This window comes from Coregonus lavaretus, assembly GCF_964263955.1.
Source record: "Coregonus lavaretus genome assembly, chromosome: 2".
In the NCBI taxonomy this organism is placed as follows: Eukaryota; Metazoa; Chordata; class Actinopteri; order Salmoniformes; family Salmonidae; genus Coregonus; species Coregonus lavaretus.
Genome location: NC_139989.1, coordinates 54,942,354 through 54,956,037, shown reverse-complemented (window position 1 = coordinate 54,956,037; position 13,684 = coordinate 54,942,354). Strand labels below are relative to the sequence as shown.

At 43.6% G+C, this 13,684-nt stretch overlaps 1 protein-coding gene across 1 annotated transcript in view; it reads right to left on the bottom strand.

Annotated features, from left to right (window-relative positions):
* The window catches only part of cep112 (centrosomal protein 112), a gene marked incomplete at its 3' end in the record, with an annotated part of 151,957 nt that overhangs the window by 93,979 nt on the left and 44,294 nt on the right, over nucleotides 1-13,684 (bottom strand). Inside the window, 5 exon segments of the mRNA XM_084174618.1 lie at nucleotides 2,367-2,446; nucleotides 4,014-4,073; nucleotides 4,462-4,554; nucleotides 7,051-7,180; nucleotides 7,474-7,628. Of these exon segments, the coding sequence (XP_084030744.1) occupies nucleotides 2,367-2,446; nucleotides 4,014-4,073; nucleotides 4,462-4,554; nucleotides 7,051-7,180; nucleotides 7,474-7,628 (518 nt within the window).

The following is a 13,684-nucleotide window of genomic DNA, read 5'->3' as shown; positions in this document are numbered from 1 at the left end:
GGGAACGCCTGATAGGAGTAGCTCAGTCAGCTCAACATCTGGTGGGAGGGATGGAGCGAGGGAGAAATTAACTGAGGAATGGAGGGAGGAAGGGAGGGATGGAGGGAGAGGTGCAGGGTTGATGAGATGGGAGAGGTGCGGGGGGATGACATGGGAGAGGTGCAGGGTTGATGAGATGGGAGAGGTGCAGGGTTGATGAGATGGGAGAGGTGCAGGGGGGATGAGATGGGAGAGGTGCAGGGGGGATGAGATGGGAGAGGTGCAGGGGGGATGAGATGGGAGAGGTGCAGGGGGGATGATATGGGAGAGGTGCAGGGGGGATGAGATGGGAAAGGTGCAGGGGGGATGAGATGGAAGAGGTGCAGAGGGGATGATATGTGATTGTAGCTGGAATAGTGTAGCAGAGGGCAATAAAGGAAGTCCATATTTGGTTAGATGTTATAATATTTTTGACCATTCAAAGATTTGACATCAATGATCAATGGTCTCAAGTAAAAGGATTCAGGAAACGAGGCCATGTTAGAGTATTGAGACGTAGCCAAAGCTCTGGCTCCTCCCACCACCCCTTTTCACAGATAAGGTCACCTGCTCGTTTTACATTTACATTTCATTTACATTACATTTCGTTTTCAGACTAAATATGGGCATACGAGGTGATGACTACAAATTATGCATTATGAAGTGAGGATAGAAAAGTAGCGGTGTGGAATCTCACAGGCTACAGCCAACTGAGACAAGTAAACAAACAACCAATGACATCATAGGTGGGACAGATCACAGGGTGGGTGACATCATGTCAGACTGTACCATGTCAAACAAGGCTGCTACAGTCTAACTAATTCTAGACAGAGAGAGAGAGGGAGGGAGAGGGAGCAAGACAGTGAGAGAAAGAAAGCCTAATTGACATGAAATAGAGTGGCCAGGTATGCCAAGGCGCTCTCTCTCTCTCTGGCAGGCCTCTTTCTAGTCCTAACCACTTCCATGTCTCCCAGTGAATTCCTGTAGGGCCTCAGTGCTCCCCAGGCTCAGCCATTAACCCCTGCTGACTACACATCTGGAGGACACACTGGCAGTTTCCAAATACCCATACTTGCATCCTAAATAGTAGGCCGTTTGAATATGCGAAAACATTTCGTTTAATAGTATGCGATATTGTGGAAATCAAGTATACTTTAAATGCCCGGATGTCATACTCATTTCGGCTTTGACAACAGCTGATCAATTAGATATGGGGATGCGCTACCTAAATCAACGATTATGTTGCTGTCCAGTGGTTCACTAATAAATATGCTGAAATGGAACTAATTTATCAGTTTCTGTCTTCAGTCCTTTTTAAATAGGATAGATGGGCTATATGGTCTACTACATTATACATAGTGTACAAAACATTAAGAACACCTGTGGAATTCTTTCAACACCCTGTAGTGTCTGTGCCCCAACGAATTCAGGCTGTTCTGAGGGCAAAAGAGGGGGGTGCAACTCAATATTAGGAAGGTGTTCTTAATGTTTTGTACACTCAGTGTTGGTCGAATGTGATAGTCTGCCTATAACCAGCCTGAGTAGGCCTATAACTCCATTCCTACTCTATTCAGCATTTAGATAAATTAATCGAATTGGAAATGATCTATTATCAGTCTGGTTAATGCGATGTCTGTTGAATTTGGAAAGATCCACCCGGACTCGGCCTCGCCCCACCTATTCAGCCAGTCAGGAGCCGCTACTGCGTTGCGGCAGTGGCATACTGCATACTTTTTACTAAACGGTACATGCTAAATAGTATGCAACGATGAGTATATAGTATGCAGTTTAATATGCTAGTATGGGTATTCGGACACGGCCATTGTAGATCTGAGACGGTTGGATAGGTGTACGACAATATGGAATTGGGCACTACCCCACAACTGGGGACACTGCACAGCACAGATATAAGAACTCTCTATGGATGTTCCTATGTTTCAGCATGTGACAGACAGGCACATATGGAGAGACTAAAAGCGACAACATTTCATATAGCTTCAAATATCCACTGCAGTTTTCAATTACTGCACGAGGGTGAGCTCTGCAAATTATAGCTGTGTCCCGGGCCCTGTAACTAGCACTTACCAACGTCTGAGTGCTTAAGCATTTTTCTAAATCAGTGACTTTGGGAGATTGTATCATTGTATAATTGCATGGATGGAAGCATGTGTTGGCTCGCCGTGATACATTTTTCATATGCTGGGATTTTGGGTTTGTGGGTTGGTGATGTGTGTGAACAAATCCCATGTTTCTGATGTGTTCTGAACCAAACTGAATGGCAAGTCCCCAAGTAGTGATGAAATGAAAGAATAAAACAGATATTTGATTTACAGTGTTTTACTACTCACTTCAGTGACTCTTCAAGTTTGGAGATCTTCTTATTGGCCTCTTCTCTCTCTTTCTCCGCCAGGTTGTGTAGGGCACGCACCTGTGTGATTGTGTGAGTGAGTGAGAGAGAGAGGGGTAGAAACAGAGACAGACACTATGACAGCAGGTCCATCACTCAGCAAGCCCCCCTGTCCATGACCTTATCCACCTGGAGCCTGGGGTTGCCTCTTCCTGACCTCTAACTCCACCTATCATCAAGCTGCCATCTGGGCCCGTCTCCTGATAGGTGCTTAAGGGTATACAGACAGAAAGATTCTTTCATCAAGTTTACTGGGAGCTGGAGAAAGGATGTGCATTGTTTCCATACAATGTTATAGAGTGGGTCTGCGCTCAAAAAATTTGACTGAAGGATGCAGCTATTTAACTATTTATTCAACTAACAACTTCAATTCAGTCACACAAAGATGAAACAACAGAACGTGAAATGGCATTGACCCTCACCCTGACCCTGCTAACAGAGACCCAGACCTGGTAGCTAGCTAGCTTGCAGGTGTATCAGTCCAGTCCCCCAGTTCAGAGGTGCCTGACCTGAAACACACAGCCCTGCTACCCCCCCACCCCCCTTTATGACTGACTGCCTTGCCCTTCAACATGGGGGCTTTACTTTGAAGATGAACCAGGTGTTTGGACCTACATCTTAAAACCTGATCTTCACCCACCTGACTCTGGCCTGGCCCGGACCAACTCATTAGATGAGGGTATTTTTTATGACAACACGTTGGCTTTGAAGGGAGGCTTGAAAGAGAGAGGGGTCGCTGCCATCGCTGTCTGGCAGCAATTAAGGTCCTTGCTGGATTTAGCTGGGGCGACTAAGCATGGCTTTTCAGAGGACAAGACTTCATCTCCCGTCCCCTATGGCCTTAAATTGGGCACCTTTACACCACCACCCAAGCTCCCCACCCCCCCACTGTTCTCCTTCACCTTCAACTGGTCAACCCTACACCCCTCTAACCCTCCCTTGACTTTCAATTGGTCAGCTAACCCCCATCCCCCCTAAATGTCAAACCCTCACTCCTCCAAATGTCCCTCACCTTTCCACTCCACCCCTCCTCCCCACAGCCACTGAGCCCTGTGGACCCTGTGTCCAGCGGTAGTCTGACCTGCTAATCACAGCTTTGAGTTTACAGGCAGGACATAACATATCAAAGGGAAGGGTAGAAGGGGAGCTAGGCAGGACCATGTGGGTCCAAGGCTTTTATCTCTCCCATTTAACCACAGTCAGTTTGTCAAACTAGGGCCGCTGGAAAGGCAGGTAGAATTTAATTATGATCAGGCTTTAGGTTTCACAGAGTTGACTTTAGGCACTGTAGGCCTACATAGTTATGTAGAGTAAAACTCAGAGGAAAGGACGCTCCTTATTAAGACAAAGTGAGACAGACTTTCTTTGTTTATTTAGGGCCTATATACTAAATAAGAGGACAGCCGTATAATCTCAATTTGATATGAGAGTATTGTATCGATACAAATATAGATTTGACATGTGGGTAACTACATTGATTTGACATGTGGGTAACTACATTGATTTGACATGTGGGTAACTACATTGATTTGACATGTGGGTAACTACATTGATTTGACATGTGGGTAACCATTGATAGGGATTGTACCTTTTTCTCACCGTCGTGCTGCAGATCTGCTTTCTCTTGTTGAAGTTTCTTATCTGTGTCCTGGAAAACACAAGTCAGTAAGTCTGAAACATTCATACAGAACTACAAGTTATTGTTGTGTGAGATGTGTTTTCCCCATTATTCACGTTCAAACTTCTTAATAATAAATAATAATATGCCATTTAGCAGACACTTTTATCCAAAGCGACTTACAGTCATGCGTGCATACATTTTTTTTTGTGTATGGGTGGTCCCGGGGATCGAACCCACTACCTTGGCGTTACAAGCGCCGTGCTCTACCAGCTGAGCTACAGAGGACCACGTTGTTGTGGAATTAAGCCATTCTCTCTCACTCTCACACTCTCTCACGCACGCACGCACGCACGCACGCACGCACGCACGCACGCACACACACACACCCACACACACACACACACACACAGTTTACCCTGAGTTGTTTCAGTCTCCTGTGCTCACTGTCCTGTAGCTGCTGTCTGAGCTGAGCCACTGTCTGTTCCAGGTCCTCAATCACATTAGAGGCCTGGGAGAGAGGGAGAAATGGAGGGATTGAGAGAGAAAGAGGAGAGAGAGGCAGGTAGCCTAGCAGTAAAGTTAAGAGCGTTGGGCCAGTAACCGAAAGGTTGCAGGGTCGAATCCCAGAGCCTACGAGGTGAAAAATCTGTCGATGAAGGCCCGTAACCCTAATTGCTCTGGATAAGAGTGTCTGCTAAATGACTAAAAGGTTAAGTGGAGATAGAGAGAGAGAGAGAGAGAGAGAGAGAGAGAGAGAGAGAGAGAGGATAACAACAGGAGTCTTATCTAACACAGCCACATTATTCAGCAGCAGGGGAATATAAATGCTGTCAAGTCTTCAGTTGAAGATAAGTCATACATAGTACAGCATAAGATATGCCTATGCATTCTACAACATCTTTGAGGGAGTGTGACCAGTCCAGCTAATAGTCCTTGCAGTGGTGTACAGTAGCATCAGGTGGTGTAGCATCAGGTGGTGTAGCATCTAGTTTTTCTATACTAATGTGGTTGGCTACCTTACGCCTCGATCACACCGACAGCGTCATTGCGTTTTGGTACACCAGAAATACATTAATTTCCAATGGAACGCTGTCTTTCCCTTGTAGCATTGCGTTGCAGAGGCAGTTTAGGTGTGTTCTGTGTGGTGCACACGTTGGATTTATCGAACATATGCATGAAAAAGGTGAATGTTGAACTTTTGTTGCACACACATCCAGATGATGCTGTGTACCATTTTGCGCAATGACACTGTCGCAGTGCAGTAGTGTTCTACAGTAGTTTAGTCTATTAACAGTAGTGTTCTACAGTAGTTTAGTCTATTAACAGTAGTGTTCTACAGTAGTTTAGTCTCATAGCAGTAGTGTTCTACAGTAGTTTAGTCTAGTAGCAGTAGTGTTCTACAGTAGTTTAGTCTAGAGCAGTAGTGTTCTACAGTAGTTTAGTCTCATAGCAGTAGTGTTCTACAGTAGTTTAGTCTAGTAGCAGTAGTGTTCTACAGTAGTTTAGTCTAGTAGCAGTAGTGTTCTACAGTAGTTTAGTCTAGTAGCAGTAGTGTTCTACAGTAGTTTAGTCTAGTAGCAGTAGTGTTCTACAGTAGTTTAGTCTAGTAGCAGTAGTGTTCTACAGTAGTTTAGTCTAGTAGCAGTAGTGTTCTACAGTAGTTTAGTCTAGTAGCAGTAGTGTTCTACAGTAGTTTAGTCTAGAGCAGTAGTGTTCTACAGTAGTTTAGTCTAGTAGCAGTAGTGTTCTACAGTAGTTTAGTCTAGCAGCAGTAGTGTTCTACAGTAGTTTAGTCTAGTAGCAGTAGTGTTCTACAGTAGTTTAGTCTAGTAGCAGTAGTGTTCTACAGTAGTTTAGTCTAGCAGCAGTAGTGTTCTACAGTAGTTTAGTATAGTAGCAGTAGTGTTCTACAGTAGTTTAGTCTAGTAGCAGTAGTGTCTACAGTAGTTTAGTCTAGTAGCAGTAGTGTTCTACAGTAGTTTATTCTAGCAGCAGTAGTGTTCTACAGTAGTTTAGTCTAGTAGCAGTAGTGTTCTACAGTAGTTTAGTCTAGTAGCAGTAGTGTTCTACAGTAGTTTAGTCTAGTAGCAGTAGTGTTCTACAGTAGTTTAGTCTAGTAGCAGTAGTGTTCTACAGTAGTTTAGTCTAGTAGCAGTAGTGTTCTACAGTAGTTTAGTCTAGCAGCAGTAGTGTTCTACAGTAGTTTAGTCTCATAGCAGTAGCGTTCTACAGTAGTTTAGTCTAGTAGCAGTAGTGTTCTACAGTAGTTTAGTCTTGTAGCAGTAGCGTTCTACAGTAGTTTAGTCTAGTAGCAGTAGTGTTCTACAGTAGTTTAGTCTAGTAGCAGTAGTGTTCTACAGTAGTTTAGTCTAGTAGCAGTAGTGTTCTACAGTAGTTTAGTCTAGTAGCAGTAGTGTTCTACAGTAGTTTAGTCTAGTAGCAGTAGTGTTCTACAGTAGTTTAGTCTAGTAGCAGTAGTGTTCTACAGTAGTTTAGTCTAGTAGCAGTAGTGTTCTACAGTAGTTTAGTCTAGCAGCAGAAGTGTTCTACAGTAGTTTAGTCTAGTAGCAGTAGTGTTCTACAGTAGTTTAGTCTAGAGCAGTAGTGTTCTACAGTAGTTTAGTCTAGTAGCAGTAGTGTTTTACAGTAGTTTAGTCTAGTAGCAGTAGTGTTCTACAGTAGTTTAGTCTAGTAGCAGTTGTGTTCTACAGTAGTTTAGTCTAGTAGCAGTAGTGTTCTACAGTAGTTTAGTCTAGTAGCAGTAGTGTTCTACAGTAGTTTAGTCTAGCAGCAGTAGTGTTCTACAGTAGTTTAGTATAGTAGCAGTAGTGTTCTACAGTAGTTTAGTCTAGTAGCAGTAGTGGCATTAGTGTTCTACAGTAGTTTAGTCTAGTAGCAGTAGTGTTCTACAGTAGTTTAGTCTAGTAGCAGTAGTGTTCTACAGTAGTTTAGTCTAGTAGCATTAGTGTTCTACAGTAGTTTAGTAGTATATGTGGTTGGCTACCTTAGCAGCGGAGAGTGTGTGTTCCTGTTGGAAGTGGCTGATGTCAGTCTCATGTTTGGTCTGGAGCTTCTGCAGTGTGTCTTCATGTTGCTCACTCTGCTGCTCCTTCTCCCTCAGCAGAGACACCCTCCTGCACAACACAACACAGACATACTCAATACAGACATACACACAGTCAGCACAACTCACTAATGATTGCCAGAACCACTGACTACTATAAGGCCCTACTGCTTGGCTCAAACAGAGGCTGGAGCTGGGGCTTAGGCTGGGGAACTTGTAGTCGGATTGGATCGATAAATGAATTGGGGGTTGTCTGTGTATTTTGGGGTGAGACTTTTCCTTTCCTTTTTTCCATGTAAGGTTTGGGAAGAGAACAGTGAGTTGGTGGATGTTGGTGACCGTGTTGTGGGGTCTCCTCCTCACCGTCGGTTGGCTTCCTGCAGCTCAGAGCTGATGGTGGCGATGTGGATCTCCATCTGGCCCTTCTCCTGGGTCACCTTCTGCCTCAGCATGTTACCGTTCTCCACCTCCACTGACAGCTGCTTCACACGCAGCTCCAGCTCCCGCACTGTCTGCTCCTATACAGGGGGAGAGGACCAGATAAATAGAATCATTCTATTTGATTATATTTCTCTGGAGAGGACTTTCAGCATGAGAACCATCATTGACCACAATCAAGCCGAACAATTCTGTTACAGATGTGCCATCTTAATAGGACCCTGCTTCTCACAGCAGGAAAATAATTCTGCAGCAACAGGAAATGCAAATTATTATGTGGATTATAATTAATGGACATTTTTGTAGGGGTTGATACATTTTTCATTAGGGCAAATCAAGGCTGACATTTTTAAGTGGAAATCACAAACTTTAGAAGCCTTTTAAAATCTTGAATACACTACAATTTGCATTTCCTGCTGAGCAGGAAAAGTCTCTGCGACAACAGAAGTGATCAAATTAAGATAGCAGACTTGTACAACCCAGTTTCACCCCATTGTTCTACAGCCTGAGTGGGTCATCAATCCAAACCCACTTTACCAGTATCATCCTTAGCCTGAACCAGAAGAGGCTGGTGGGAGGAGCCATAGGAGGATGGGCTCATTGTAAAGACTGGAATAGAATACATGGAACGGTATCAAACATATGGAAACCACGTTTGACTTTGTTTCATTGATTCCATTCCACCCATTACAATGAGCCCGTCCTCCTATAGCTCCTCCCACCAGCCTCCTCTGGCCTGAACTCACTATCCCAGCACCACAAAACAGTTTACCCAACTGAACTCAATCTCAATTCTACAGTCAGCCTGAACTGACTGTGTTTCTCAGCAACCAGATTCTCCAATTCTCAGCTAAGCAGACATCAAAGTCCTCAGTGCACCAGGGAGAGATCCTATCAGGTGGGACTGTTTTAAAATACACATCTGATGCATCTGCAGGCTTTTCGTTCCCTCTGCAAAATCTCTAAGAGAAAGTTGCAGAAATAGAGGGACTTCAAAAAGTCAACTGTTCCATCTGCCTATGAAAACATCTTCTCTCTTGTTCCCAAAAGCGTTTTTCCCTCTCCCCAAGCTGCTGTTTCTTTCTGTTTCTCCTGCTCTGCCTAGTTCTGACTCCTCCATACACTCCTCTCAATACAAGTTTAAAGGGAAGACAGAAGCTGAGCTCATAGCTCTTGGTCTACGTAATCCCACCAAATCATCTAATCCCATTATTCATAAACCAGACAACCGCTCCAGATGACCAATCAGACAGACACCCTCATTCTGAACTCAATGGATGGTGATCAAACAAAGTCCAGGGGCGTGTTCATTAGGGTACATCATAGCAAAACATTTTGCAAAGGAAAACAAAAATGTCCAGGTAGTCCCTCCCTGTTTTCTTCTGACCATGACCCAGTTGATCGTGACTGCCCAGCTAGCACATAACGTTCTGAGAACCATAGGTTTATTAGAGCTTGGTGAGAGCATGGTTGTCCTATGGTTGTTTTGCATACAACCTTCCCACAACGTTCTGGGAATGGTGCAGGATAGTTGCTTGGCTTTGGAACATTCATCACATTTAAGGAACTTAAAAATAATGTTATTTTCTTGGTATTTCATAACTTTAACAGAACGTTTCCTACAAGTTCAAACATGGTTACATTTAATTTAACATTTGGTAACGTTCTAGGAACGTTCTCTAACTGGTTTGACATTGGGAATGTTCTCAATTACGCTCAGAGAACGTTAAGAAACAATGTTCTCCTGTGGGAATTTCAATACTTCAGCATAAAAAAGGTTTAAAAAGAGGTTTAAAAAAATCCATAGGGGCTGATTCACTTGATCCCATCTTACTGCAGCTCTCTGCCCCACTTATTGCAGAGCCATTGACCTATATTTTTATCTTGACAATTTCTGGTGTTATCTCTAAGATCTGGAAAGCGGCACATGTCCTCCTCCTACATAAAGGAGGAGATCCTTCTGACTTAGATAACTACCGTCCAATTTCCAAATGATCTTGCCTTTCCAAAGTTTTAGAATCCCTGGCCAACTCTCAGCTAAGAACTTTAACTTCTCACTCTATTCTAAATCTGGTTTTAGACCTGGACATAGCACCGTTTCAGCTGCTACGCTTGTTTTAGATTATGTGTAAAATTGCTTAGATCATAAATATAATTGTGCTGCCTTATTTATAGACCTTTCCAAGGTCCTCGATACTGTTGAACATCACATTCTCATTCAAAGGTTGACTGAAATAGGCCTGGATCAGGTTTCTTGCAAGTGGTTTGAGAATGATCTGTCAGACAGGACACAATGTGTGATTTCTGATGGTGTTAAGTCTAGTTTCCTGGATATTATAAAAGGTGTACTGCAGGGGTCGATATTGGGACCTGTTCTCTTTACTATTTATATAAATAACATTGGTCTATCTGTTAAAACTTGTAATATTCATCTGTATGCATACAACTGTTACGTATGCCATTGCCCCAACTGTTGACCAGGCTAGAGCTGCAATCTGACCTTGTTGCCTTACAGAAAGACCTGGTTGGTTTAAAACTTGTAAAACGGGTAAGACTAAATTCATGTTGTTCTTTAATTCTCGCAAAAATGTTTCAGATGGACTACATATTTATTCATTTGATGGTTCTCCCATCGATCAGGCATTTGGATTAACAAAGATTTAATGTTTAAAAAACATATGGATAAGCTAGTTAAAAAGCTAAGATTTAAAGTGGGCTTAGATCTTGGCTCTTCCTAAATAGCAGGAAGTAGATTGTATAGTCAACCTTCCTGCCAGTTCTTGACTATGGTGATACCATTTACCAGGTTGCAGCAGTCACTACTCTTAATCCTTTGGATGCCATCTTCTATAGCGCCATTTGTTTTATCACAGGTGACAGTGTTAATACTCACCACTGCATCCTGTATCAAAAGGTTGGCTGGTACTCATTAAAGTCCCGTAGATCACTTCATTACTCCCTTTTTGTTTACAAAGCTCTACTACATAAGCTTCCAACTTACCTAACTTAGTTGTTAAAGTACACAGGGTTGGTTAACTCTTGAGGTTCCTCGGGTCTCCACCGAACTCGGTAAATCCGCTTTTAGTTTTAATGCACCTCATTGCTGGAACCAACTACAAAATACATTCCAATTGGATGTTCTGGTGCTGGTCAGGCAATTTCTAATTTTGATTGGGGACCTTCGTACCGAGGAATGTATCTGTTTTTCTTGATGTGTGTTGTGCTGTTTGTTTTACACTGTATCTGATTTTGATTTGGTCTTATGAATTGTCCAGTATATGCAGGGCTCCCATGTGAAAGAGACCCTAGTCTCAATGGTGACTTAAATAAAGGTAAAAAAAATATATATATATATACTTCAAATCAAATCAAATGTTACTTGTCACATGCGCCAAATACAACAGGTGTAGAGCTTACAGTGAAATGCGTACTTACAAGCCCTTAACCAACAATGCAGTTTTAAGAAAAATAAGAGTTAAGAACATATTTACTAAATAAACTAAAGTAAAAATAAAAAATAACACTAAAATAACAATAACGAGGCTATATACAGGGGGTAGTGGTAACGAGTCAATGTGCGGGGGTACAGGTTAGTCGAGGTAATTGAGGTAATATGTACATGTAGGTAGGGGTAAAGTCACTATGCATAGATAAACAGCGAATCAGGGTAGTCATTTGATTAACTGTTCAGCAGTCTTATGGCTTGGGGGTAGAAGCTGTTAAGGAGCCATTTGGACCTAGACTTGGCGCTCCGGTACCGCTTGCCGTGCAGTAGCAGAGAGAACAGTCTATGACTTGGGTGGCTGGAGTCTTTGACAATTTCTAGGGCCTTCCTCTGACACCGCCTGGTATAGAGGTCCTGGATGGCAGGAAGCTTGGCCCCAGTGATGTACTGGGCCCTACGCACTACGCTCTGTAGCGCCTTGAGGTCGGATGCCAAGCAGTTGCCATACCAGGCAGTGATGCAACCTGTCAGGATGCTCTCGATGGTGCAGCTGTATAACTTTTTGAGGATCTGCCAAATCTTTTCAGTCTCCTGGGGCGTTGTTGTGGCCTCTTCACGACTGTCTTAGTGTGCTTGGACCATGATAGTTTGTTGGTGATGTGGACACCAAGAAACTTGAAGCTCTCGACCTGCTCCACTACAGCCCCGTCGATGTGAATGGGGGCGTGCTCGGCCCTCCTTTTCCTGTAGTCCACGATCAGATCCTTTGTCTTGATCACGTTGAGGGAGTGGTTGTTGTCCTGGTACCACACTGCCAGGTCTCTGACCTCCTCCCTATAGGCTGGCTCATCGTTGACGGTGATCAGGCCTACCACCGTTGTGTTGTCGGCAAACTTAATGATGGTGTTGGAGTCGTGCTTGGCCACGCAGTCGTGGGTGAAGAAGGAGTACAGGAGGGGACTAAGCACGCACCACTGAGGGGCCCCCGTGTTGAGGATCATCGTGGCAGATGTGTTGTTGCCTACACTTACCACCTGGGGACGGCCTGTCAGGAAGTCCAGGATCCAGTTGCAGAGGAAGGTGTTTAGCCCCAGGGTCCTTAGCTTAGTGATGAGCTTTGAGGGCACTATGGTGTTGAACTGTAGTCAATGACCAGCATTCTCACGTATGTGTTCCTTTTGTCTAGGTGGTAAAAGGCAATGTGGAGTGCAATAGAGATTGCGTCATCTGTGGATCTGTTGAGGCGGTATGCGAATTGGAGTGGGTCTAGGGTTTCTGGGATGATGGTGTTGATGTGAGCCATGACCAGCCTTTCAAAGCACTTCATGGCTACAGACGTGAGTGCTACGGGTCGGTAGTCATTTAGGCAGATTACCTTGGCGTTCTTGGGCACAGGGACTATGGTGGTCTGCTTGAAACATGTAGGTATTACAGACTCGGTCAGGGACAGGTTGAAAATGTCAGTGAAGACACTTGCCAGTTGGGCACTTGCCAGCATGATCTGAGTACACGTCCTGGTAATCCGTCTGGCCCTGCGGCCTTGTGAATGTTGACCTGTTTAAAGGACTTACTTCAGCATAACGTTTTCTGCAGGTTTCCTCATGGTTCTATTTAAAGTCATGTTCTCAGAACATTAAGAAAACCTTCCATAAAAACCACTACAAAACATATACATTCCGTTCTCAGCATCAACAAAACTCTATCTTGTTAAGTGTGTTCAGGTTTGTTGGCTGCGACCACTAATTATCAACACCTGATCTTAAAGAGTGCTTGTTTACTTTGAAATGGGGTCTGTTTGAATATCCTAAAATGAACACCTTCGTAAGAGGTAAAAAAAATACATGGCATGCTAGCTCTATCCTGGTGGTGCTGTGGACTAATTCTATAGATAGAGAACAGAAGATCATAGGTTTGAATCTTACTGATGCTGTGCCACAATAAAAAAGAAATGTATTTGCAGGACTAATGCCTAAGAAAATACATTTCCATGCGTTCCATTCCTTTCTGTGCTTGGAGTTTAAAAAAAGTTAACCCAAACTAAGCTAGCAGTGTTACTAAAAGTCTTATTGAAACATTCAGTGAAAGTTAAGAAAGTTATTCAAAAACCTCAAAATAACCTATAATCTCCGTTCTCAGAACATTAATAAAACCTCCCAGGAAAACTTTAAGGGAACCATAGTAAAATGTTCTCAGAACGTCCCTGCAAAAAAAGTATGTTCCCAGAACAGGCTACATTTTCACTTCAAATTTCTGAATGTTTAACAATGTTCCATTTTACCGGTCAGGAAACTGATGGCTTCGTTTCCAGAACCAATGGAAAACCAAAAAACATATGTTCCCACAACTTCCAAGGAACCAAATGTGCTAGCTGGGTGATGCTTCCACTAGTGTCTTAATAAAAAGAGTTGATTCAACCACCTACTCTCCCTGTGTGACAGTTTGGAATGCAGCGCGTTCGCAGGTTGATACAGGTGATGACAGAGTGGCTGGTTAAAGATGGGGAGCGTGCAGTCCTCTCTAGCCGATGAGAGAGCCGACTGAGACAGGAGAGTTCTGTGTGTTTTTGGGACGGAGAGTGACAGCCAGAGCCGTCAGGCCCTGTGAGAGGGGTCCTTTGTGAATTGTCTGCAGTCGGCCAACAAGAGTGCCTTAAGAAAATTAAGGGGGAACGAAGGGGGACTGAGCCAGGAC